Source organism: Myodes glareolus, chromosome 9, assembly GCF_982192425.1.
Source record: "Myodes glareolus chromosome 9, mMyoGla1.1, whole genome shotgun sequence".
Taxonomy (NCBI): domain Eukaryota; kingdom Metazoa; phylum Chordata; class Mammalia; order Rodentia; family Cricetidae; genus Myodes; species Myodes glareolus.
The window spans coordinates 80,998,808-81,025,711 of NC_142034.1; the positions used below are offsets into that span (position 1 = coordinate 80,998,808).

At 47.0% G+C, this 26,904-nt stretch overlaps 1 protein-coding gene across 2 annotated transcripts; it reads right to left on the minus strand.

The window, feature by feature from the left end:
* Positions 1-574: 574 nt before the first annotated feature.
* On the minus strand, positions 575-22,055 carry C1qtnf2 (C1q and TNF related 2). Of its 2 annotated transcripts, XM_048435984.3 has the most exons (4): positions 21,908-22,055; positions 15,190-15,259; positions 9,491-9,743; positions 575-1,367 (listed from the first exon to the last, which is right to left on the minus strand). In XM_048435984.3, the coding sequence occupies exons 2-4, from the start codon at positions 15,202-15,204 to the stop codon at positions 754-756; spliced, it is 882 nt and encodes a 293-aa protein (XP_048291941.1). In that variant the 5' UTR covers positions 15,205-15,259; positions 21,908-22,055; the 3' UTR covers positions 575-753. The 2 variants fall into 2 exon arrangements, with proteins under 2 accessions (XP_048291941.1, XP_048291940.2); XM_048435983.3 differs by lacking the exon at positions 15,190-15,259.
* Between the last annotated feature and the right edge of the window lie 4,849 nt (positions 22,056-26,904).

Sequence of the window (26,904 nt, forward strand, 5' to 3'; positions counted from 1 at the left end):
CAATTATTTTATTTATTTATTATGTATACAATATTCTGTCTATGTGTATGTCTGCAGGCCAGAAAAGGGCACCAGACCTCATTACAGATGGTTGTGAGCCACCATGTGGTTGCTGGGAATTGAACTCAGGACCTTTGGAAGAGCAGGCAATGCTCTTAACCACTGAGCCATCTCTCCAGACCCTGAACAATATTTTAAACGTACTGTGTTTCAGACATAATTCTACTGTAAGTCGAGGAGCATCTGCTCTGGCTTGAAGGACTCCCAGAGAGCTGTGGAGGACAGGGGTGGGCGTGAGAGTGGTTTGTTCCTGGTCTATGCGATGGTACAGGGCACACACATGAGTAAAAATCCCTGAGTTTTCTGCAGAAAATCTTTGCCTCTTTACAAGTAGACCTCAGAGATGAACTCTAAACAAAAATAAATATTTCAGTCACTCCCCTATGCCTTACATATTTTCTGTTTGTGAATTGTATTTCCCATGAGGATAGGAACTGTCTTACCAGTGGTGTATGCAACCTCCAGGGTTTAGTCCACAGCCTGTACCCTAAGACAATTAGTGAGCAAACAGATAAATGATGAAGCAAAAGCTTGGATTTAATGATTTTTTTTAAAAGCAGCAACAGAGGAGGCCAGCCTGGTAATAGAAGCTCCCAAGACTGCCAGACCCCAGTCCCAGTCCAGAGGTCTTCCTCCGTCAGCACCCATCCCTAGAAACTCGGTCCCTGCCTGGAGGCTCTGCTCCCTGCTTGTCTATACCTCATTGGGGTCTCCCTGGTCAGCGTAGATGAGGAAGCCCGTGAAGAGGCTGTCGGTCCAGTAGGGGTCGTAGAAGAGTCCATTCTGCTCGGAGTAGAAGATCTGCAGCCAGACTTCGTCCCCCTCCTTGAGAGCCAGGATGGTAGAGCCCGAGGCCACGTCGTGGTTGCCTGTGTTGGCGTCAAAAGTCCGAATGCGGTACTGGCCGTTGTGCACCAGGCCGATGGCCAGGTGCTTGTTGGCCAGCGTTATGTCATAGGTGAAGTAGTAGATCCCTGGCACGCCGCAGACGAACTTGCCGCTGGACGCATTGTAGTGGCCACCCTCATTCATCAGAATCTTGTCAAACTTGATGGGCAGCCGCTCGCGTGGATAGCTCTTGGTCACCGCCACGGAAAAGGCCGACTTGGCGCGACTGCTGCCGCAGCTGCAGGGGCCTGGGAGACCGGGTTCTCCTTTCTTGCCTTTAGGTCCCTTCTTGCCTGGTGTGCCGTGTTTCCCTGGGGTACCGCTGACCCCCTTGGGTCCTCGAGGGCCAGCCCGCCCAATGGCCCCAGCTTTGCCCTTTGGTCCTTGTTTTCCACGGTTGCCTGTCCGGCCAGGTGGACCTGGAAGACAGAACAGTTGGTTTTATAAGGGACCTGTAAAACCGGGGCAGAGCCCATGATGGAGGAGAATGAGAAGGCTTTGGGACACAGGAGGGGACAAACGCTGAAGGCGTGACCAGAGGTGCTTCTTCTTGGTCTTTTCAGGGAAACCAGGATTGCTACGCTTCTTGGAAGCCCCAGGAATCACAGCAGCAGAATACTTCACTGTGCTGGAAATGCAGCTCAGGTGATAGAGTGCTTGCTTAGCAAGCGTGAAGTCCTGGGTTCAGTCCCCAACACCGCATAAAACTGCACACAGTGGCATACTCCTGCATTCTTAGCACAGTGTGTGAGTGTGTGTGTGTGGATCAGGAGTTCAAGATCCTCTTAGTTACAGAGTGAGTTTGGGGCTAGCCTGGGCTACACCTGTCTGACTCAGGAAAACAAAAAGGAGGAGGGAGGCTTATATGCTATGTAAAAATCACTGTGAAGTCCATTTTGCCAAAACAGCGATGGGTACCAGAAACTTCCAGGCTCCAGGGGAAATGGCAATATCACCTGTCCCGTGTTCTCTCAGCGTGCTGGACAATGCCTGGCAAACACCGTCTAAACGTTAAACATCAGTGGGTAAACCCTGCAGAATATTCCTGAATGTTTACTCAGAGAACACTTCTTGGTTTTTAATTGGAATATTTCATAAAATATACATGTTCTACAAACAGCATTTTTGGGCCAGTGATTCCATAGGAAACATTTGTCCATACGATTATTTAGCACAAAACTGTATTTATTTTTTAGACAATCTCACGTGGCCTAGGGCTGGCGTGACCATGCTGCCAAGCCAAGGCTGGTTTTAGAGCATTGACTCTTCTCCTACCTCCCAAATGCTGGGATTCCCATATGAGCCACCAGGCCTGGCTCTTCAACACCTTTCAAGCAAAGCATATATGGAAGGGGGCTTGGCTTCTGTCTTAACGCAGCTGTGCATTGGCAGAGTGGCAGGGCTGTAAAGGCATGTCAAATGCCCATTAAGGTCTTGGTCCTGAGAGGTGTTGGTGCTAACGAACATCTGAGCATCGCCAGACTCAGGGCAACCATGGTTAAACACACCAAAGTGGAGGAGGGGGAAACTTTTTAGCAATTTTTTTGCCCCAACAAGGTACTTTGCTTCCTCTGCGTAGCATGTAGGTATTTCTCTGGGTGATGGTTAATCTTGGTTGTCAACTCGATTGGATCTGAATCAGCCAGGAGACATGCCTCTTCGTAGGTCTGTGAGGAAGGATTAAACTGGATGAGGAAGACGCTGTCCTAGAGTGGGCAGCACCTCTGGCTGTGTCCCAGATATAAAGCAATCTGAGGGAGAGGCTGCTGCTTCTGCCTGCCTGCCTTCACTCTCAGTTGGTGAGTGCACGCCATTGTAAGTGCTGCCCTCTGCTAGTGAATGAGTGCATCCACCCTCTTCCAATTGCTGTCGCCATCCTTTGGGGACATTACCAGCCTCTCCAGGGGACTGAAGACTTGTGTTCCTCCAGGAATCCTCCAGATCGTCATTGCCACAATAGGACGGCTGAGGTATGCAGCCTTGTGGACTGAGCAGCTACTGCACTATCTGTCTTCCCTTCACGCATATGGTCATTTTGGACTCTCCAACCCCTATTATGTAAGCTTATCTAAAAAAATCCTATTTGTCAACGATGCTGGAAGAAGTTGGAGACCAGAAGAGCATTTTGACATCAGACATGGAGATGCAGAATTTGGAGTTTGCCCTAGTGGCTTTTGTTCTTGCTTTGGTCCAGCATCTCTTCACTATACCCCCTTTCCTTCCCTTTCGCATGGTAATGTATGTTCCGCGTGCCACCGCATGTTGGAAGTATGTAGTCTGCTTTTTGATTTTGATTTTATGGTGGCATACAGTTAAGAGATGGCCTCAAGTCTCACAAGAGATTTTGGATTTTAAAACAATCTTAAGATTGAATTAGTTTTGCATTATGATAAAGCTAAGTCTACGGGGGCCACAGAGGGGCATGTGGCAGTTTGAATGAGAATGGGCCCATAGGTTCATGTAGTCTCAGATTTAGTCTCCAGGTGATGAGCTGTCAGGGAAAGATTAGAAGGCATGGTTCCTGAGGGAGAAGCAGGGCCGCGAGGGAGGGCCTGCTCCAGGCACACACAGTCTCTCAGTCTCTCTCTCTCTCTCTTTCTCTTTCTCTCTCTCCCTTTCTCTCTCTCTCTCTCTCTCTCTCTCTCTCTCTCTCTCCCTTTCTCTCTCTCTCTCTCTCTCTCTCTCTCTCTCTCTCTCTCTCTCTCTCTCATTTTGCTTGTGGCCCAGAACATAGAGCTGTCAGCTCTTCTCCAGCACCATGCCTCCTGCTTGCTACCATGCTCCTCACCATGAGGATAATGAATTAACCTTCTGAAACTGAAACCAAGCCCCCAATTTGCTTTCTTCTTCTTCTTCTTCTTCTTCTTCTTCTTCTTCTTCTTCTTCTTCTTCTTCTTCTTCTTCTTCTTCTTCTTCTTCTTCTTCTTCTTCTTCTTCTTCTTCTTCTTCTTCTCCTTCTCCTCCTCCTCCTCCTCCTCCTCCTCCTCTTTCTCCTCCTCCTCCTCCTTTTCTTCCTTCTCCTCTTCCTCCTCTCCTTCTCCTTCTTCTACAGCTACCTTAGTTAAAATGTCTATTGCTGCAATGAAGCACCATGACAAAGTAGCTTGGGGAGGAAAGGGTTTACCTGACTTACACCTCCACAGCACTGTTCATTATTGAAGGAAGTCAGGACAGGAACTCAAATGAGGCAGGAACCTGGAGGTAGGAGCTGATGTAAAGGCCACGAAGGCCTGCTGTTTACTGGCTTGCTTCCTATGGATTGCTCGCCCTGCTTTCTTATAGAACCCAGGACCACCAGCCCAAGGATGGCACCACCAACAATGGGCTGGGCCCTCCCCCATCAATCACTAATTAAGAAAATGCCCCCAGGCTTGCCTGCAGCCCAATCTTATGGAGGTATTTTCTCAGTTGAGGTTTCCCCCTCTCAGATGACTTCAGTTTCCATCAAGACGACATTAAACGATATAGCACATTCGGCCAGGGAGCCTCCTCACAGCAATAGAACTAAGACAGCAATGCATGCTCATTCTATTGGTTTCGTTCCCCTAGAAAACCCTTATACACACTATATTTTAGCCCTGAATTTACTGTTACATATTTAAACATTTATTACTTTAAATAGATGGGAAATAAATTTCCTAATAGCATTTTCTTGTTGAAAAATCTAATTTTCAGGAGCCATTTTTCAAAATTTTTACTTTACATTTATGAGTGTTTTTTCTTGCATGTATGTCTGTGTACCTCTTGTATGCCTGGGGCCAAGGGCATTGGATCTCCTGGAACTGGAGGGATGGATGCATGTCAGCTACCACATGGGTCATGAGAGACAAACTCGGATGCTCTGGAAGAGCAACCAGTGTTCTTAACCATGGAAACATCTTTCCTGCCAGGAACCATCTTTAAACTGTGTAAGTGGGACACAGATACGGTGTCATGGTGATGAGGAGTCCTCCTTAAACACATCCCATCTTCCTCTCCCTTTCTAGACACAACCACTGTACATCAACCAGTGTGCACCCATCCCTACTTTTCTCTAGGTATCTAAACATACAAGGTGCATTTACTTATACAGTTAACAAACAAAGGCATGTTTACTTATACAGCTAACAAACAAAGGCGTGTTTACTTATATAGTTAACATGCAAAGGCATGTTTACTTATACAGTTAACATAAACCAGGCAACCAAACCACATAAAAGAATGTAGACTGAGAGATACGGGTTAATTTAAGTTATAAGAACTAGTTAGGAACATGCTTAAGCCAAGGCTGAGCTTTTGTAATTAATAAAAAATCTCTGTGTCATTTTTTGTGAGCTGGCGGCCCAAAGGAAAATCCATCTACACCTACAACTCTAGCACCAAGTGCTTCAATATCCTCATTTGACCCTCTTGAGCATACACATACATATGAGCACACACATGCACCTGCGCGCGCACACACACATGTACATGTCTTATGCACACACACACAGGCACATAAGTAAATAATGAAAATTTAAATACTGAGATGAACAAAAGCTAGGAGAAGGGGCAGAGGGAGCAGGAAGATCGGTGGCAGCCACTCTGGTTCAGCGTTCTTTCCCAGTGATGCACTTAGGGAAGCACGGCAGGAACTTGCAGCTTGGGCTGTGTGATCTGCTTCTTTCTTCATTACCTTCCGAAAGCCTTCTGGAAACACTGATTTTCCTAAGACCTTTCTAGAGATGGGTTTATGTTTGTTAGTTGGGGGGCATGGCTAGACATATCCTGCTCCTGTCCCAAGGTGACCTGGATTTGACTGGGTTACACACACCAGGCTTCTCCCTGTCTACCTCTCAACACTGTCTCCTTTGGTGGTCACTTGACCTCTGGCAGGAGAGATGACTCCCCACCCCCCCAAAAAATCCCAGGCCTGTTCCCTCCTTGCTCCTAATCAAAGAGAGAGGTTGACAGAGACCATCTCCCACAAGATCCACAGGGAAATCTCCAGGAAGACTTTGGCAGGTCCTGTTTGACCCAAATATACCATGGAGCCAAAGAAAGCAAGATGATGGGGCTGAGAGATAGCTCAGAGGTTAAGAGCACTGACTGTTCTTCCAAAGGTCCTGAGTTCAATTCCCAGCAACCACATGGTGGCTCACACCCATCTATAATGAGACCTGGTACCCTCTTCTGGCCTGTAGGAATACTTTAAGGCAGATGCTGTATTCATAATGTATAATAAATTAAAAAAAAGAAAGCGAGATGATGCCATCCAGTGCCTGGCACCCTGCAGGACCTCTGTAGTGGGTATTTGCCCCACCTGTGACATTGGGCTGTCTAATCCGATGGAGGCAGATCTTCCTGTCTGCTGATGTAACTACTTTAAAAGAAAGAGGGGGGCAAGCTCTCCCTCTTGGGTAGTGGTCGTGATACGATGGCTGCTTCCATTACCCCAAGGCAGAATGGAAAACTGTGTCAACTCTCCACCTTGCTGTTATTCGTGAGTGTTTCCAAATAAATCTTTGTTTTCCTTTTATTCAGGCTCTCATGGATTCACATACATTCGCCTACATTTGGTACTCAATGTGGGGCACTAACCTATGACCCTGAGATTAAGAGTCTCATGCTCTACTGACTGAACTAGTATGAAAAATGTTTAAGTTTTCCTCAGTGAGTAATAAATTTTCTTTTTAAAAAATATTTTTTATCTATCTATCTATCTATTTATGTATACAATATTTTTCTGCGTGTATGCCTGCAGGCCAGAAGAGGGCACCAGACCTCATTACAGATGGTTGTGAGCCCGCATGTGGTTGCTGGGAATTGAACTCAGAAGCTTTGGAAGAGCAGGCAATGCTCTTAACCTCTGAGCCATCTCTCCAGCCCCAGCAATAAATTTTCTTAACAGCAATCTCTGAAGTCTCCAGTAAGAAGATGGGACACCACAACAATGATTCTACCTGGTTCATAATGATGCCATTGAGCCAAGAAACATCACTCTAAGATTTGCTTTGGATGCAGACTGTGCAAGATAATTCCAAATTGGCTAGTTGAAATGGTCCATCTTCTTACAATCCTTTAAGCAGAACTTCAGATAAGAACTTCAGATAGGCCTTACCACTACTCAGAAACTGGCTACAAATGTTATAGCTAGTCCTCTTGAGACTTAACCATTGTTTTAGATTTTTTTTTTACAGGATCCCATAGAGAGATTGTCACCCCAAGACAGTTGGAAGTAATTCTAAGAAAACAATGCCTCCTCTCCCAACAGTTGAGATGTGTGGTTTGGCTTTTCTCAGGGTTGGTTATAAGTTATTATAGGGCTGGAGGCATAATAATAATAGTTAGACTCAGGAACCTAATTTGGTATAGTAAACGGGGGATAGGATAGGATAGAATAATAAGGTAGCTTAGTGTACCTGCCTGTAAACTATTTTAGCAACTATTAATTGTAGACAATTTACATTGACATACATTCTTATATTTTGATACACATGCAAAATTACTTTTGTATTCCTGTCTAAATAATTTGTATGTTGATACTAATTCAAAATTATATTTATCATATTGTATATGTTCCTATTTGTTTACAATGTTTTTGCAAACAAATGTAAAATTATTTTTGTCATGCTGTATGTATGTATGTTTCTACATCTGCTTAAGATTTTTATATATTGATACAAATTTAAGGATATTTTTATTTTTACTTCTGATCAAGATATTTTTACATATCTGTTACAATTTTGAGGTCGGGTCAGATAGCTGTTTCCATTTACCCCAGGGCAGAACGGAAGAGTACAGCAATTCTCTACCTTGCTGTTATTTGTGAGTGTTTTCTAATAAATCTTTGTTATCCTTTTATCCGGGCTCTTGTGGATTCACATACATTCGCCTACAGACCTCCTTAGGTCCAAGCGTTTCCATTATTGTTAGAAGTCTTCCCCTAGGAAGAGGTACATTTGGAGGAGTTGGTTTCATGTGATAGGAAACATCCTGGGTTTGGAATCTAAGTTCAGGAAATCAGGTTAGGGGCAAGTAATACTGAGACATTGATTGTCTTCAAGACTAGAGCTTCACACAGTCCTTGCCACCCAGTCTGGTGAGGTAGGTACTGCTGATATTGCTGTTGTAGATATGGGAACACTGAGGTTAGGGGAGGTTAAGACACTATTCAAGGTTGTCCTCAGAGTTAAAGCGCTTGCAGCAATGACATGCTCACCTTCATCTTGCTACCTGACTCTTAGTTTCCTCATTTGAAACTTGGAATAATAAGGGCATTTGCTTTACAAGACAGTCTGATGAATGACTTTCTCAAAATGCCTTCTCAGTGTTACAACACCATGTAAGAAAATGCTGTCCTGGGGCTGGCAGGGTAGAGCATGGACTTAACCTGCACAAGGTCAGGGTTGACTTCCTAGCATCGAGAACAGAAAACCAAAATAATCTCCCTGTGTTTCAGGTGTGCATTTGAGGATGCTGATCAAGAGCAGGAATGCAAGGTCAGAGCTAGAGGGAATGTCAAGGAGGAAGGAATCTAAAGACAGTATCTGCTCTGGTCCATGCCACCCCTTACTACCCAGTGGGTCCCATGGGCTGTCAACTACTACAGAGTGGTGCGGGAGAATTGTCTGTATTCTGTCAATCATGTTTTAAATAAATGCTGATTGGCCAGGCAGGAAGTATAGGTGGGTCAACCAGACAGGAAAAAGAGGTGGGGCGATGAGAATGGGAGTATTCTGGGAAGAAGGAAGCCCATTCCTCCCATTCCTGCTCAGATCACTGAAGAAGCAAAATGTGACCTGCCCCGCTGAGAAAGGTACCGAGCCATGTGGCTAATAGATAAGAATAATGGATAAGAATAATAGATAAGCTACAAGAGCTATTAAGTAGCCTGAGCTAATGGGCCAATCAGTTTATAACCTAATGTAGACTCTGTGTGATTTTCTTTGGGGGCTTACCGACTGGGGAGTACTGGGCAGGACAGAAACCCCTAAGCAGGCCTTTGTGTTACAATAGAGTATCAAGTACTTCCACTACCCACTCAAAAACATTCAGGGGTGACACACGATCCAACCTTGGCAAATGGTGGTACAGCATCACCCTTTGAAAGGGTGAAAAAAGGGTATGGATGAAGCCATCGGAATGGAGACCTGAATGCACCAGCTGCCATTTCAGAGCATCCCGCTTTAAGGGGGATGAAGCTGACATACAGGGAGAAGCAGAGCCCAGACAACAAGAGTTAAAAATCCCAGGCCAAGCCATTCCTGAAGCTCAGCTCTTGGTCTTCGCAGTTTCGTGAGTCAAGTAATCTCATTTGGGCCCATTAATTGGGCTTCTGTCACCTACAAACCAAGCCTTTTGAATAACAGCTCACAGGCTTGCCCACCCTCCGCTCCCCCCAACAATTCCAATGCTCTACAGTGGCTGGAACACAGGATTGAGTCTCCATTGTTCTCTTCCATTTGGTTACAAAGAGGTATCAATGAGTGCTAGTTTTAGGAACTCTGAATCATACCCCGCCCCATGACAGATGCTGTCAACTCTGGTGGGACAAGCGGGCAGGTATATACAGGTCTCTTACCTTCTTCTCCAGTGTCCCCCCGGTCTCCATCCTGGCCATCTTGGCCATCTTTACCAGGAAAACCCATTCTTCCCACCATTCCTGAGGACCCTGGTGCTCCTGGAGGGCCAGGGGGGCCTTGGGGACCAGGCAGACTGCAGACGAGTTGAGGGCCACCTTTCTGGAAGTCCCTTCGAGCAAAAGCACCAATCAGCGGGTCAGCAGCACACGGAAGGGCACAGGCCAGGAGCACCCAGGGGATCATGGTGGTCACCTGCGGGCGACAAAGGAGCGGTGGCAGCTGAGAGTGGACACGGTTCTGACATTCTCCTGGTCAGTCCAAAGGCATCAGGAGGAGGCGGCATAGGTGCAGTTACATTTCTGCCTGTCTCTCTTTGCTGCATCATAGACAGCCATCTAGACAAGCCTGTGGGTTGTGACCCCTTTGAGGACTGAATGACCCTTTCATGGGGGTCACCTAAGGTCATAGAGAAAACATAGATATTTACATTATAATTCATAACAGTAGCAAAGTTACAGTTACAAAGGAGCAATGGAAATAATATTATGGCTGGGGGGGGGGGGGTCACCACAGCCTGAAGAACTGTATTAAAGGATTGCAGCACTAGGGAGGTTGAGAAGCACGAATCTAGACAGTGTCATCGTTTTGTTTTGCTGTGTGTTGTTTCCTAAGACAGAGTGTCTCTGTGTAGCCCTGGAAATTCACCTGTCTCTGCCTCCCGAGTGAGTGCTGGGATTAAAGGTGTGTGCGTGCCACCACCACCTGGCAGGGCCAGCATATTTTAAGGGCACATTTGGGTAGCTGAATCCTGTGCTCAGATATACTTTGCGGGGATCTTGAGAGTGAACCATTCACCGTTAGGCTGTCATTCATTGAAGTAGCTGAGATGCAGAAAGAACCTACCCACCCCGCCACCCAACAGCCCCAGTGACCGATGACCACGGCTTGGGTCAAATATGCAAATCGAGTTAGAAGAGCGGGCACATGTTGATTCTTGCTGGTGATTTAGGCTGTTTCCCACAGGGACTTGGGGTTGCAAATGAGAGGAGACGAGGGGGGGTTCAGTGACTGAGAGAGGGTGATTTCACATGAGCGTGGCAACCTCAGTGCTGGAAGGCCCTGGTAACAACTCTTCCCTGGGTGCTTGTGGTGCCCAGGCCCACACTCAAGGCCCAGAGCTGTCAATCTCACACCCCCTCCCACAGTGCAACAGCCTTAAGGAAAAGAGGCTCAGAAAAGCTGGGTGATGGTACTGGCTAGGCCATGTGACTAGCAGGTGGTAGACTGAGGTTTGATCCAGGCTATACAGCTCCAAAGATTGCCCCCTCCTACTTTGGGCTGGACCGTCCTTAATGTTTGTGGCAATAGCATAAGCCCACTAAGTATAAGCGTGAGGCATCCTGGGAGCTCCTCTTCTGCCCACGTACATGGTGCAGATACACACACTAAGGCTTGGAGTAGAAATCAGTGGCTTTGCTTCAGGCCTATCAGCAAGCTAGAACTGATGCATTGTCACCAATGGCCTCTTCGAGGTAGCTAGGACAGAGAACAAACACGCTGGGTGTGACTTCCTGTTACAGGGATGGCTCTCAGTGGTAACTTGCTTTGTGACCTCAGGCTAGCCCCTTTCCCTCTCTGACTCCTAGTTTTCCTACCTGAACAGCGAAGGGCTAGAAGAAATCAATGGTTTTCAATCTGAAAGTCTACCAATCAGGTTGTGGGGGAGGGGCAGATGGTTGAGTCCCACCCTCTAAATTTAGGTACTGTGTGAGTAGCTCAGGGGCGGGGCTGCACAATTTGCTTTCATAGTAAGTTTCTAAGGGTGGCTGGGGCTGATGGTCATCCGAGTCCCAGTTTGAGACCCATCCAGCTCTGGCGTTGAGCCTTTCCATCTCCAGCCTTCCTTCTCGTTGTGGAGATGAAGGCTGGCTGGCTCCAAGCTTCCCACACAGCCTTCAACTATGCAAACAGAGCTCATTCAGGGTTCATGGGTGGCAGGGATGCTGGAGGCAGAGTGGGGACTTCGCTCAAGCTTTGGAGCTCAGGGCTCTTCCTGGGTCCTTCACCCATCTCCCTCCACCTCCTTCCTTCCCACCCTGCTTTGGTCTTGATGCTGACAGCTACCCAGGCTTTGGGGCTGTCTTTGACTGTTCCCCTTGGAACGATCTGACCCCTTCTCAGCTCCTGGTCCCCTCCAGGTCAGGACATTTTTCCCCCAGTACTTGAGAGTGAACCCAGGGCTTCACCCATCCCGGGAAGCTCTACAACTAGGTTGCACAGCCAGCTCCCTTCTTTTTCCTTCTGAGACAAGGTCTCTCGAAGTCTCTCAGGCTAGCTTGAGCTCCCCTCACTGCTGTTAGTTTATAAAGGGACAGAGGGACACAAGCACGGGTGACCATACTTGGTTGTATTCCGTGTGTGTGGCTTGCTCAGCATAATAAATCACGTGTGTTAATGTGACACCAACGACAGGTGCTTCTGGAAAACTGACCCAGACACTCCTCCTCAGACCCCTTTCTCTCTTTCCTCTTCCTGCTAAATGAGATGAGAGCTGTGGGAAACGGGCTGGTGTAATTTGTACTCCTCCCCACCGCCTCCGAGTTGGGGCTTGAACCCTGGGCCTCGTGTGGTATGTGCTACACAAGTGCTCGGCCATTGAGCTACGTTCCGCAGTCCTGTTATTTAGGAGCGAATGCACACCCAGAGTCCTGCAGAATGGAAATGAATTTTCCAAGCAGTTCAAAACTGATCTGGAAATTCGTGACCTGTAAACATTTCAGATTAACAAGAGAGGGAGGGAGGGAGGGAGGGAGGGAGGAAGGGAGGGAGGGAGGGAGGGAGGGAGGGAGGGAGGGAGGGAGGGAGGGAGGGAGGGAGGGAGGGCGGAGGGAGAGGGGTAGAAGGGAGGGAGGTGGAATGACTTTTACAAGTATGTGCGAACTCCCAGAACAACTGAAGTCATGGCAAAGAAACAGCTAGACCGGAGTGGGCACAGGGGCATATCTACCACAGTGTTCTCTATTCTGCCCCAAAGCACAGCTACAAAGGACCCCGAGAGGAAGAAACTTGCTCTCTCCAGTCTAATCTTCTCTGACAGAGAGGGGTCAATGGCCTCTCCGTGACAGCTGGCTGGAGCGGGCCCCAGAGCCCAAGGGGCGGGCTGCTCTGGGACACACAGGGAGATGTTTTATTTTTACTTTTTTTCTGGAGCTTTGGCCTGAAGGTTCCTGCAGCCCCACAGGCATTTCTGCAGCTGGAGCCAGGAATAGCTTTGGAAAGAAAGACGGGGGACTAGCTCTGCTTCCAGGGTGAAGGGAGAGAAGAGTTTCCTTGCTTCTCAGGCACCTCCAAGAAAAACAAGACTCCAAATAGCTCTGCTCCCCACTGAGCCCAGTGCTCACACCACCATCCACACGACGGCCCTGGGAAGAAAACTGGGCACTGGGATAGCTGCTTAGAAGGCAGCAAGCCCCCAAAACATCTAGATGGAGCAACTGTCCCGCAGCCTTTTGCATAAACATAGAGCCAACTTGGGGAGGGAGTCAAATCCAACTCCTGTAGTTATAGATGACACTGGAGCAGAGATAAACTGATATTATTAAGCATCCCCAATGTTCCAGGGTCTGCACGAAGCTCTTTACCTGCATTGCATTATTGGAAAGGTACATTAAGCCCTACAAAGGCAAAAATCACCCTTGTTATCGAAGGGAGAAAGCAAAGTTCTAAGAGGTGAAGAGGTTTACCCATTGTCACACCATCAGGGAGTAGGCTCTACCCACGGTCAGCTATCTCTAGTGACCATGCTTACCCCATATTGCCTTTCTCCCTTCTGCAACTTTCCCCAACACCCAGAGAGGCAAGGAGTTAGTGGCAGAAGTTATATTTGAACTTGGCATTGGCTACAGATGCTTTTCATGTTGTCAGCATTGCTTAGATGCTTTTCCTTCCGAGCATCCCAAATTATAGAAGAGACCTTGAAGCACATACCAGAGTCACACGTATGATATGTTGTATTCTAGTTTACAGCTTTACACGCATGTGCACCACACGACTTTGAAAACGTCCAAGTGATATTTCTGCTTTCTCAGGACACTTTGGTAATCAGATACTCGAGGACAACCTCTCATCCTCTGGGGTGTGGTGGGTGATCCCAGCACTTAGGTGGAAGCCGGCGGATCAGGAGTTCAAAATCATCCTCAGTTACATAGCAAGCTCAAGGCCAGCCTGGGCTACAGGGGACCCTGTCTCAAAAACACACAGAAAAGGAGGCCAGAGAGATACTCACTAGTCAAGAACACTGGCTGCTCTTCTGAAGGACCTGGGTTCAATTCCCACCCCCCACATGGCAGTTCACAACTGTCTGTAACTCCAGTTCCAGGAGATCCTACACTCTCACACCGACATATCATACAGGCATAACACCAATGCACATAAAATAAAATTAAACACACACACATACAGGGTTAAGGGAGAGAGAGAGAGAAAAAGAGAGAGAGAGAGAGAGAGAGAGAGACAGACAGACAGCAAGAACTAAACAATGAAAATTTTCCTGTTTTTTGAAAACTCTCTGCTTTAATGAACAGGATCACCCAGAACCCTGACTCCACCGTAACCCCCTCTGGAGTGTTCATGATGTGGGGTCCAGCTAGGGTCCTTGCCAAAGCCCACTCCATCCATTAGTCATTCCTCATTTGGACTTACAACATCCTCCCTTCATGTGCACACTCCACAACTCCTGGCCTCTTCCACGTGCCCCAGCCAGAGTTGAAAACCGTTCCTCAGGCGCCTCATTCTTCAAGCTGGTCCAGCAGCTTCTGGTTTGTAGGCCACAAACACAGGAATCCCTAACAGACCCATAAGGCCCTAAATGACCTGGCCTCAGCGAAACCCCAGCCTCTGCTCCTCCCTTCCTTGCTTGTTGGCCAGCTATAGGGCTTCTATCGGGGCCAAGGCCCAGCCCCTCTGCTCTTGAGGTAGCACCTTGCCCTCAGGCTCATGAGCCTTTCTTCCAGGTATCCCCTGACCTCCTCTCTCCCAGGCTGTTCTCCTTTCAGTCCTAGCTCTGTGTTTCTTCCCCTCGCTCTTGCAACCACTTGGTATTGGCTCCTGTGGAGCACGGAACTGCGGCGGGTCACCTGTTTATAAACTTTCAAGCATATACAGATATTTAAGAACTATCTGCCTGGGGGCTGGAGAAATGGCTCAGCAGCTAAGAGTGCCTTTTGCTTTTCCAAAGGAACTGGGTTCGATTTCCAGCATTTATATGGGGCAGCTCACAACCATCTATAACTGCAGGGCATTCGATGTCCTCATCTGGCATCTGAGGGTATCCTCATATATGAGGTGTGTATACACACACACACACACACACACACACACACACACACAACCCTTAAAAAAGGAAACTAGTTGATTAATACATGTTTGAGACTCAGAGAGGTCGTAGAAAGAGAAAAAGTGGTCTAAATGCTGGAGGGCATGGAAATCACTCATTCAAGCAACTTTTCTCTTCCATCCGCTTTTTCTTACCTGACTCAGCCAGAAATTCACCTTTGGATTGCTCAGACAAATGTCTGCCTTTTTGCCTCTGTCTCTGGGGCTGTGCTTGCAGAATGCCACACATACAGCAAACATTCCCCAGAGAGGGGTTCAATTGGTTAGAAAAAGAAATTAACCGTTACCCCGCCCCCCCCCTTACCTTAAACTGTGTCATCTAAATTGTTCTTTCTGGCTATGGGTGGGAAGGAGGCCTTCATCAAGTCTTCTTGCTAAAGCGGAAAGTAATGATGAATTAAACCCCAGAAATGGAATTATGAGGTGTTAAACTTGGATGTGTTCTGAAGTCTGGTTTTAATCTGTCCCGTCCTGAATTTCTAGCCGCTCAGGAAAGTAGCTAGTGATTCATGAATACACATGTTCCAGGAAAGCCCTGGGAGCCCATGGCTCCAGCCTGGAGCCCACTGGAGGGCAAGAGCCGTCTCCCTCCACACTTCACAGGACATAGCCGCTGGCTCGTTCCTGAGGGCCTTCTGTCAATGTTGGACTCGAGAAGGGGCAGAGGTGGGGAAACTGGCCTTCCCTGTATTTTTCTGGAACGTGGTTGCAAGTGCAAACGCCAGGAATGCGTTTCTAGGCCTTGAGTGAGGCCGTGAGGCCCAGGTGCTGACCATGCTTTGCGTGAAGATCTGAAGATCTCAAATAAACAGTTCTTTGCTCAGTGGTAAAGAGCCCCGGAAAAGGCAGTCACTTATTCTCTTAACCATTTCATGGCCACGATGCCATTTTTAATCCACAGAGTCTGTGTCAAGAATGAGACTACATCTCTAAACATCCAAGCTAGGGGTAGACGCACTAAACATTGCAGGTGACTACCTGTCCCTCTCCTACTCTGCTCCCCGGAAGTCCTCTCGGTTGCCCACCTCGTCCTGGAAGCCTTAGGTCTAGTCTCATCTCCTTGGGAACACTGCCCACAGTCTAAGGTATCTGACCCACATGCTCTTGGGCTGCCCCGTCCTGCCTTTCAAATCACACCGCCATATTGTGGTGATGATTTGCTTCTGTCTCCTCCTACTGGGAGATCTGGGGAAGTGGGGGCCTTGCCTGTCTCTGTCTTTAACACTGGAGCCTAGTACAGTGTCGCATATAGTGTATGTTCAATACGAGTTAAGAGACCTTGGATACAGTGGTCACTCATAATTCATGAAACACCAACAGGATTTTGATACATTTGTGGCTGACGAAGCCACACTTAACTACTACTAAGAATGTAGAGACCCAAGCACTAAAACTGCAGTTTAGTTGAGGCTCACAGTCCTGACCTCCACCAGGAGACCCTGGAGTGCTGCCCTGCCTTGCCTCATCCTCAGGGGAAGAGGACCTCCAGATCGGATCCAACGGGGTGATTCTCCCTATGTACAGCTTTAGAAGGAACGGGCTGGTGGCTGGGGTTAAAGAGAGCTTGCTTGCAGATGGATGAAGACTGCTGAAAAATTTGCTTTGATGGCAGTGAGAATTCTCTAATGGAAAACACCCTGCCTTCCCTAATTCCAGGAAGCAAATTGGAAGCAGTCCTCTCCCAGTTTCTCCAAATGCTGAGGTGGCCTGGAAGAGAGGGCCTGGCTGCAACTCTTACAGAGCTCTCAGGACACCCCCTTTTCTGGGACCTCAAGTTTGGGACTGACTTGGAAATTGCCCAGAAGAAAGAGAGACAGAGGATTTCAAACTGAATACAGAGAGTTGAAAAGTGGTGTGGGGGGGTCTTCTTGCTGAGAAATGTTTTAATTCCTCCCATTTTTCTCCTTCCCCATTTTTGGCTCTGCCTAGGAACAGAGGTCTAAAGATAAATTATGACCTAATGAGAGGTCTCAGGAGCTAGGATCTGGCTGTGCTTGTCTCAGCAAGCATTTCTGAAGGCACACAGGGAGTCAGTCTTGGAAATAATATTGAAGGATCCTATTTTCATCTATGTATAGTGTGGGACCTTCAAAATCAACAAATATAACATTCACCATGGTGGGCAGCGCAGATCAGCCCTCTGGCCCAGGCTGCTTTAGGTGTGAACCTCCACCGAAGAACCTGCTACAGGAGTCCAGGGGTGGAGCCAGGCTCCTGGTCTCTGAAATGGGGACCAGCAAGCTCCACTTTGCCTGTGGCTATTGTGCCAAGTGGAGGACCAAGGAGGGCAGCAAAGGAAAAGGACACAGTGGGATGTGTGATCCCTGAGTGGGGCGTGAAGGGTGCTTGTACTTCTGTCTTCATGTTACCAGAGGGTCAGCCTTGGCATGGCAAACCTGTATGGTGGGAAGACTAATTGGATGGGCATTGTCCAACAGGGAAAGGACACAAGCCATAAACGTCATTTAAAATTATCTCATGGTCACATTAAAAAGGCAAAAAGAAGCAGGTGAAATTAACTTCAGTGTTGCTTAGGTCAATGTGCCATGTCATTTGAACATATAAGCTTCAAAATATCATTAGTGAGATATTTTATATCCTAAAACCTTTTAAAATGTACTTTATTTTTATTTTATGTGTATGGGAGTTTTACTTGCATGTATTTATTTGCACCACATGTGTGTCTGGTGCCCCGTGAAGGCCAGAATAGGTACATGGATACATCAGAACTGGAATACAGACTGGATGTAGACATCCACCGTGGGAGTGCTAGGAATTGAACCCGAATCCTTTGGAAGAGCTCTTAACTGCCGAGACGTGTCTCCAGTCCCATAGTTTGCAATACTTAATTAACTCTAACTTTTGAAATCCTGTGAGGGTTTTCACACTTGTGACTCAATTTTTAATATTATTTATTAATGTCCATTGATTGATTGATTGAGTGTGTATATATTTGTGTATCTGTGTGTGTTTGCACATTCCACAGTGCATCACAGTGTGCATGTGGAGGTTAGTGGTGTGTTCTTTCCTTCTATCATGAGGGTTTTGGTTGAGCTCAGGTTGGGAACACCCACATGGCAGCCCTCTGTAGCTAGCATTTCAGGGTCTTCAACTCCCTCTTCTGGCTTCCACCGGCACAGCATGCAAGTGGTGCACATACCTACACTCGGGTGAAATAGGCAAGATACTTGCTCTCCAGACATGCCGTACTCTCTAGAAGGTTGTAAGCAGCAAACTTCCATATCAATTTCTTTAAGATTACGATGTGGAAGAACTGGTTACTAGAGGCTGAGAACAGCCTTATCACTGAGGAAATTCCATCTGGGCGAGAGTCATCAGCTGGAGGCTGGGTTCAGTGGGTAAAGCTTTTTTTTTATGCTTGTGTGAAGAAGGCCTAAGTTCAAATCCCTAAAACTCAGGTAAAGCTGGAGACAGTAGTGTGAGTCTGCAATGCCAGTGCTCCTATAGGAAGATGGGAAGTGGAGACAGAGGACACCTGGGAAATTCACAGGTCAACTAGAAGCAAGCGTGAGACTGCGCGCCCAACAAGGTGGAAGGTGAGGCTTGACACCTGAGGTTGTCCTGTGCCTTCCGCATGCACACTGTCACATGGGCATGTGTTCGAGACCAGCTTCAGTATCCACTGAGTTGCCCTCCTGGTACCATCCCATGCCCCTCTGTTTCTTTCACATCTCTGTTCCTCCTACCTAACACTTCTGATCCTCACGCTCCTACTCTGGAAGGAACGAACCCGTCATGGCTGCACCGTGGCAGAAGTCACCCCCAAAAGGTGGCTTACGGCAGATGGCAGCCCAATGTGGTGCTTATGACAGGTATGCCCACACTCAGGCACGTGAACATGCAGAGAGAGAGGAAGAGAAGGGGAAACCCCTTGACTTTCTGGGGGGCCTGGCATCCTACAGGTCCCACATTTCTCCTCATAGTCCTAAGAGCCCGATTTATTTTATTTTATTATTCTATTAAAAAAGAAAACAAACTATCTTTTTTCATTTTACATACCAATCCCAGTTCCTACTCCCTCCCCTCTTCCCATTCCCACCCCGCCCCCACTTCATCCACTCCTCAGAGAGGGTAAGACACATTGCTTTGGGGAAGGTCCAAGGCCCCCTCCCCACTATATCTACCTTGAGCAAGGCATTCATTCAAAGAGAGTGGGTTCCCCTAAAGGCCAGTACAAGCAGCAGGAGTAGATTCTGGTGCCACTGCCAGTAGCCCTACAGTCTGCTCCAGCCATACAACTAGCACCCATTTCAAAGGGTCTAGTTTGGTCCTATGCTGGTTCTTTCCCTGTACAGCTGGAATTGGTGAGCTCCTATTAGCTCAAGTTAACTGTTTCAGTGGGTGTTCCCATCATGGTCTTTTATTTATTTTTTAAATATTTTTATGGCTTATTTAACTTTATTTTATGTGCATTGGTGTGAAGGTGTCAGATCCCCTGCAACTGGATCTTCAGACAGTTGTGAGCTGCCATGTGGGTGCTGGGAATTGAACCTGGGTCCTCTGGAAGAGCAGTCAGTGCTCTTAACCACTGAGCCATATTTCCAATGCCGCCCCCCACCCCCATCATGGTCTTGACCTCTTTGCTCATATTCTCACTTGTCCCACTCTTCAACTGGATTTTGGGAGCTCAACCCAGTGTTCCTCTGCGGGTCTCTGCCTCTAAGAGCCTGATTTTGGCATCTCCACTTTGCAGAAGACAAAACAGAGCTCAGAAAAATGAAAAACCATTTTCCCGTGTGAAGAATATCTGGGGGAACCAGCCCTGCCAATGTCAGACCCAGCCCTGCCAATGCCCCTTCACTAGCAGGAGGGACCCTAAGAGGTTAGTGATATCTGCATGATCAGGGACGTAGGCAAAGAAATAGGCCAGTTACAGAAGAGGACACATCTTGGGGAGGACCATTGACTTTAGAAAGGGCTTGGCATCAAATTGCTTTCAAAACTGGACCGACAATAGCAAAGGATTAACTGAGCAATTCGATTTGTGCAGGGTTTCTCTCATGGAGGTCAATGCAGTTTTCAGGGCTCTGATTGACAGGAAAAGGTTGGGGAACTTTGAGCATCAGTCTGGTACCCCTTAGGGAACACTGGGGAGCAGGAAGCATCGGTACCAGAGTATAGCAAAGATACCCAATCAGCAGGGTCAGGATTAGACAGGGAAGGAGGCAGAGACAAAAAGCGCTTTCTTGGACTGGGGAACAATACTAGCATGAGGACCTGATATTGATCCCCAGAAGCCACATAAAAACAAAACAAGACACAATAGGTGTCCAGTATGGTGAAATGTACTTGAAATTTCATCCCTGGAGAAGTAGAGACAGGCAGATCTCTGGGACTCCGTGGCTAGCCAGCCTAGCCTACTTGGTGAACTTCAAGCCAGTCACTCCTGACTGGGGGTGGATGGGGTGGGCAGTGTCTAAGGAACAACATGAGATTGTCCTCTGACCTCTACATTACTCAAATGCATGTGTACTCACCAGCACACACACACACACACACGCGTGCGCACACACACACGCGCGCACACATGCACGCACTCGCACACACACATTGGGGGTAACATTCTTACTACTTCAAAGAGACAGAATCGCTTCAAAGATGACTCTGAGCCTGTGCAAAGAATTCCAATTCACCCGTGCAATGGCACACTATGGAAACATGTCTGATGTCCCTGCTAGGACCTGAAAAGGCATCGCACATTTGAATGTGCTGCACTAGTTCAATTAGAAGGAAGGGCAGAGGTGGGGTCCAGAGAGATGTGTAGAGGAGCTGAGTTAGTTGGTGGTGGAAAGCTGAGTCATGTAAGCAGCAGTCAGACAACAAAAAAATCCCATGCAGAAGGTAGAGCAGAAATGAAGCCAAGAGAAGAGAGGTTTTTAATAACGCTAAATGACATTGTCACCATCAGTGCTGCTGGTCTAGGGTGGACAGTCTCTGGCAGATGGTCACTTAAGGAAAGGGCATCCCTTCCCTTACCAGACCGTTCTGTGTTTGCAGAACAAGAGACGTACCACACGGAGATGGATAAAGGCTTTCTTGTGTGACAGGAGGGACTGGGCTGGGAGGCCACTGCTGGCCACTGTCATAGCTTGGTTGAATGTGAAGGTCCTGGGGTGGGTCACAGAGACTCTAAACAATATATAGATATAAATGAGGCTTGGATGCGGGGGTGGGGGCTGTGGCTCTGCAGGTAGAGTGCTTGCTTAGCATACACAAAACCCTGAGTTCGGTCCCCAGCCCTGCACAAATCTGATGTGGCCGCGCACACCTGCAGTCCCAGCACTCAGTAGGCAGAAGCAGGAGGATCAGGAAGAATCAAATGTCATCCTCAGCTACATAGTGAGTTCGAGGCTAGACTGGGCTGCAGGAGGCCCCGTCTCCAACCAAACAAAGAAAAAAGACTTAGAGACAAGCAGTTTGAGGAAAGAGGGAGAGAGGAGAGAACTGTGAGAAACTTGATTTATTTTTTTGGCCATCATTTGCATTATTTTATCTGAGTTCAGTCTATCCCCTATTTTAATGTATTATAGAGAAATATCCAGAATAAATGAGATAATGGGCCCAATTAATGTCAACTCTGTGAATCCGGGTATTAGACTCAGACATAAAGGGTTAAGAATCTTTGCCATCTGTGCAACCCTGAGCCTGTCCTTAAAGTAACTGAGTCAGAGAGAGAGAGAGAGAGAGAGAGAGAGAGAGAGAGAGAGAGAGAGAACTCGTTGTCATGGAAACGAAAGCGCACAAGTTCAAGGCCCGAGAACTTGGCACCAAATAGGTGCTCTTTTCCTTCTTAACCCGTGAGCCGCCACCAGGCGGAGCCTGGCATATGGAAGGCTCTTTAGAAAGGTTTGAATTCCGGCTGTAATAACCAAGTTAGAGGGGTAGAGGCAGAAGCCCTTCCTCATCCCGGGCGAGCTCTCTGCTACCTCATCTCGCGCCTACAGCATCCACGGTTCCTCCAGGTCCTCCCCACTCTCTGCCCTGCGGGGCACGACACTCACCCTCTCTACCCCGCGCCACGTCCCGCTCTGGTGGTGCTCGGTCCTGCCTTCAGCGACGGCAGATGAGGGGCCGCAGGCATAGTTTTCCCATCCCGTTATGGGAGGGAGCGCCTTCCTTCCCGGTCACGTGCGCTGGCCAGCAGCTGGCGCTCTTCATCCCTTTGGATTTGAAAAAGACTTCCAGCGTCAGGGACAACTTGGGTGTGCCGATGCTTGTATGTGTGTAGAAGTTGCCAGAAGTCATGGTTACTGGTATGTTTGCCAGCATCTGCAGAACCATCTGTACGTACAAGTGGGCATCTATCTCTCGGTGGATCCGAGGCTGTCAAGAGGGAGTATTTCCAAGTATGCGTGTACTCGAGAGTGATTACACGTTATGCATACACGTCTAGTAGTGTGTGTGTGTGTGTGTGTGTGTGCGCGCGCACACGCATAGGTCATGCACCCAAACATGCATCAGACCCCAGCATGCACATGTGCAGACACATGGTGAAAGCTGAGCTTAATATGTAACTGGAGCATGTATTATGTCTGGAGTGTATCTGTGCTGGGTGGCATTGGTGAGGATTTATCGGCTTCTTTTCTGTGTGTTTACACACACACACACACACACACACGCACACACGTTTATGTGGATTTTCTCTGGATGTGTCAATGGGAACAGGTGACTATGTCCTAGCCCTAGCCCTCATCTCTCTCCTCTGCAGACAATGACTCTTTCCTCATTCCATTGACCCTCCGGCAGTGTGTGTGTGTGTGTGTGTGTGTGTGTGTGTGTGTGTGTGTGTGTGTGAGTGATAGAGAGAGAGAGAGAGAGAGAGAGAACGCCCACTGGATAGTCTCAGCCCCCTACACAGGTAGAGAGATTCCATTTAGACAACAAGCAGATACTAGAAGAAGAGAACCCAGGGGCCTGTAATTAACTTCTCTCTATTCCTTCTTCTGCTCCCTTCCTCTAGTTGCTAATATTCCACAGGGCAGTAGGAACATCTGACTAACAGCTGCCATAAGATGCAAGGTTTACAGTCAGAATTTTAATGTAGATACACCATCCTAGACAAGTCAGTGAACTGCATCGACTGTATTTCACTGAGAAGTGGGAAGAATAATAATGATCTCACCTGCACCTGTCGTCCTGTTGCCGTGACATTCACCCATAAGGCACTTAGGAAGCTATCAAGCTATGCAGAGACTCATTATTAATATTACATAAATTTATAATTTATAATGATAATAAATGAAATACTAATAACATTATATCTTATATAAAATTTGTGTTATATAATATAAAATAGGTAATGATATAAAGAGATGTGTTAATGGGTTCAATGTTTATTCAACAAATTTTAAAAATTAAATTACATTTACTTATTTATGGTGTTTGCATGTGTGTGGAAGACAATGGGTCTCAGATTGGACATGCCTAGATGGTAGACATGAGACCATGTGAACCAATTCATCCTCCCGTGTGGTCTCCATGAAAGGGTACTAATTTCTGCTGAAGTATTAACTTCAGAAGCATAGTCTTAGTCTGTCTTGAGCCATAGCTTCTTGTCACTTGGAAAGAACCTGCTTTCTTAAGAAGAAATTCATAAGAAGAATTGGACGGTACAGAGAGCTGTGACTACTTTATTAAAGCCTTTGTTCTGATACTTGTAATAGTTGGGATAAAAGTCCCATCCTCTTATTCTTCCTTTATCTTTAAACTAGCTTCAATGAGTTCCTGTCAGCTACTATAGAGGGAGACCCACTGCAGTCTCCTCTCAAGCCTAACTCAAGCCTTTCCTTGTAGAAAGTTCCTTTAACACAGGATTGTATGGACAAAAGCTTTCTTTGAATTATTCACTGATAAATTATTAACTGACGAGAGACTGGGTCCCCACAATCTCTCTGTGCTTCTCTTCCGATCTCTAATGATGCTGTGCTTATAGTCTAACATGTAGGGGGAGGAGCACACCGTAGATATCAGCCACAGTGTGCATCAGTCTCCAGGCTGCTCACCTGAAACACCACCGTCTAAAGCCCATCTCAGTTGCCCCGCCCATTGGCTAGTGTCATGTACTGATTTGTGTGCCTCTTGCTTACATTGGGTAGGTAGGTCTAGGTTGCATCTAAGTCTTTAGACTCACTAAGGCGGAAAGGTCCTGCAAAAGAATTTAGGCCAACATCCCCATTCCATGCACAACGCCAGGAAACATGGACTGTCAGAGGCTTGATAGTTGTAGAGCGAAAATGAAATCCAACATCTTTTGACTTACACCCATAGCTAAAACACGGACCACTCTCTTTGCCCTTTCAACCCTTCTCTTACTCCACTCTTGGCATGAAAGTGTCTACAAACAATCACTGAATCCTTCCAAAAGTTAGCGGCCAAGAACCAAGGGCTCAGATGTTTATTTTCAGTACAGGGCTTAGTGAAGTTCTCCAGAATGAGGTCATTCTAGATGGGGTGTCAATAATGAAGCAAGGTTGGGGAGACAGCTGTTGTGGACATGCTGCCGCTCTACGGACTTCTGAGTTGGTGGGCCTGGGGACTTGTGCCCACGGTTGTGATAGCATTCAATGGAACAGATCAAGTTAAAAGACCATGAGGTTGAAGAAGACACTAGCTACTTACGTTACTTGGGATGAACCAAGACAGTCAGCTAGCCCCAAAGGAAGTGTGAAGATTTAGACTCCATATAAATTTTGCTTTGGAGTTGTTTTGAACATAGCAGTTCTGGTTCCAGGAATTTGTTCTGGAAGTAGTTCATATGTGTCTGGACCTGTTTGAACTAATAAAGAACTTTAAACACTTAGGCAGCAAGTTAAATGAATCAGTACACACTTGTATACAAACAAAAGTTTACAAAAGCAAAACCCAGAAGGGAACACAAAAGATTCCATATGATTGTGTTGGCGCATACCTTTGCCTCAGCACTCAGGAGGTTGAAACAGGAGGATCGTGAGTTTGAGTACAGCCTGGGCTACCAAGTGAAATATTGTTTAATAAATTTACTCATAAAGTCAACCTATTCCCTAGGGAGAGAAACTGGAAAACTAGAGAGAGGCACATTTATTTTCCACTGTGTGTCTTGGAATAATGTGCATTTGAAAGCTGTGGGAGTGTTTCACTAATTTAGCACCCTGCTTTCTGACAAAGTAGAGATAAAGCCCTGCGTGGCAGTTCTTGCAGAGTTTTCCTTTGCTATTATGGATGGGCTGGATCTGTGGGTGTGGCCGGGAGTCCAGAAAATTAGCCGTGAACTCCCTACAGTGACACACTTTATTTGGGGAAATAGTGGAAACGAAGTTTGTTCTTCCGTGGCACGGCAGGAAGGAATGAGGCACAGGGACGGGTCTTTCCTAGGTTACCTTAGTGACCCCTTGACCCTGGGCACAAGTGTCTCTATTAGGGCACGGATAGAGTAGTTTCCGTGGGAAGGGAAAGAAGACACAGAGGGAGTCTCCAGAGCAGAGTGGTTCAGGAAAGCTGAAGCTTTAAAGGGGCTGGAGCTCCGGCAGAAATGAAATTAGACCAAAATAAACACCACATGCATGTCTTCAACAGGAAGTGGCCAGAGAAGCTCCAACCAGATTCCAGATGTAACTGGCAGCGTTGTGACTGGAGAAATTCATTTTTGAATCAGATAAAAGAAAGAAAGGAAAGAAGGAAGGAAGGAAGAGAGAGAGAGAGAGAGAGAGCGCGGAAGGAAGGAAGGAAGGAAGGAAGGAAGGAAGGAAGGAAGAAAGAAAGAAAGAAAGAAAGAAAGAAAGAAAGAAAGAAAGAAAGGAAGGAAGAAAGAAAAAGAAGAGACCCTCGAAACGGCTTCTCAAATGCATGGCTCAGAAACCAAAAAGCTGAGCATCGCTAACTCACACCTGTAGTCCCAGCACCTACAGAATGATATAGGAAGACTGCTAGGAGTTTGGGGCAAGCCTGGGCTACACAGAGGTGGCCCAGTGAGACCAGGTCACAAAACAGAACAGACACATTGTTTGAAGGAGGGCCTCAGATTGCTTCACAGAGTCAAGCTCCAAGGAGCAGGTATGGGCAGGACTCGCCACAGGACTGCCAGTGTAATCATGGGAGAGAATAGGGAAGTAAAGTCTCCATCTCTGCCCTTGGCTGGGAGGAAAGGGCGGAAACTGAAGATGAGGCGGTGAGATGGGAATGAACTGTAGACTCAACCTGAGCTCTGCCTGAGGCTGTGTGTGTCTGGAGGAGGTCTGTGCACTTAAGTAGCACTCAGAAGAGATGTCTGCATGTTAGGTCTACTCTCCTCACACCTGGCAGATGTATCTGTTCACAGCAAACTACATACCTGTGCATACTCATCTCCTTAGTGATTTCTCACCTCCATGCCATGGGACCAGAGAACCGAACTTGGCACCTGGGATGGGTTCAAAGTGCCACATGTGTAAGTTATCTGGTAAAAGGAAGACAAGTTCTTTTTTTTTTTTAAGGTCTCAAGAAAAACCAGTTTAAAAACCAGAGTCTTGCTATAGAGCCCTGTCTGACCTCGAACCTGAGCATTATGTGGTTCCACTAAACAACACACTAGTCCATTTCCTTAATGACATTACACAGATTAGATCTAAGGTAGTAGCAAGTAGCAGCCTCCATGTTTTAGTAAAAATTGTGTGAATCAGAGAACCAAACTTGTTGACGTTTCTGATGTTCTAATACTCTGCAACATATTGCAAGAGCCATCTCGTGGCAGAAAGCAAGCTACTATTCCTCCTTACCTACCATGGTCACTGCTCCACAAAGAAAGCAAGAAAGACTAAGTGTAGGATATAAGTGGATAAAGACTTCTCAGAGCTCCTATGCCCAGTAGGAAATGATGGCTAGAAATAGTAATTCTTGAACTGGGTATGGTGACACACACTTAACCTATAGGCCCAGCACTTAGCAGGCAGACAGGAAGGTTAAGAGTTTGAATACTACCTACGTAAGAAGAACTTGCCAGCCCAAAGTAAGACAACAACAGAACCAAAGCAAAGTCTGGTGCGGG

What these genes read in the sequence shown, in the direction of transcription:
- C1qtnf2 (XM_048435984.3), bottom strand. An exon ending in GGGGGACACTGGAGAAGAAG is followed by an intron (nt 1,368 to 9,490) that starts GTAAGAGACCTG and finishes TCTGTCTTCCAG; the next exon opens with GTCCACCTGGCCGGACAGGC.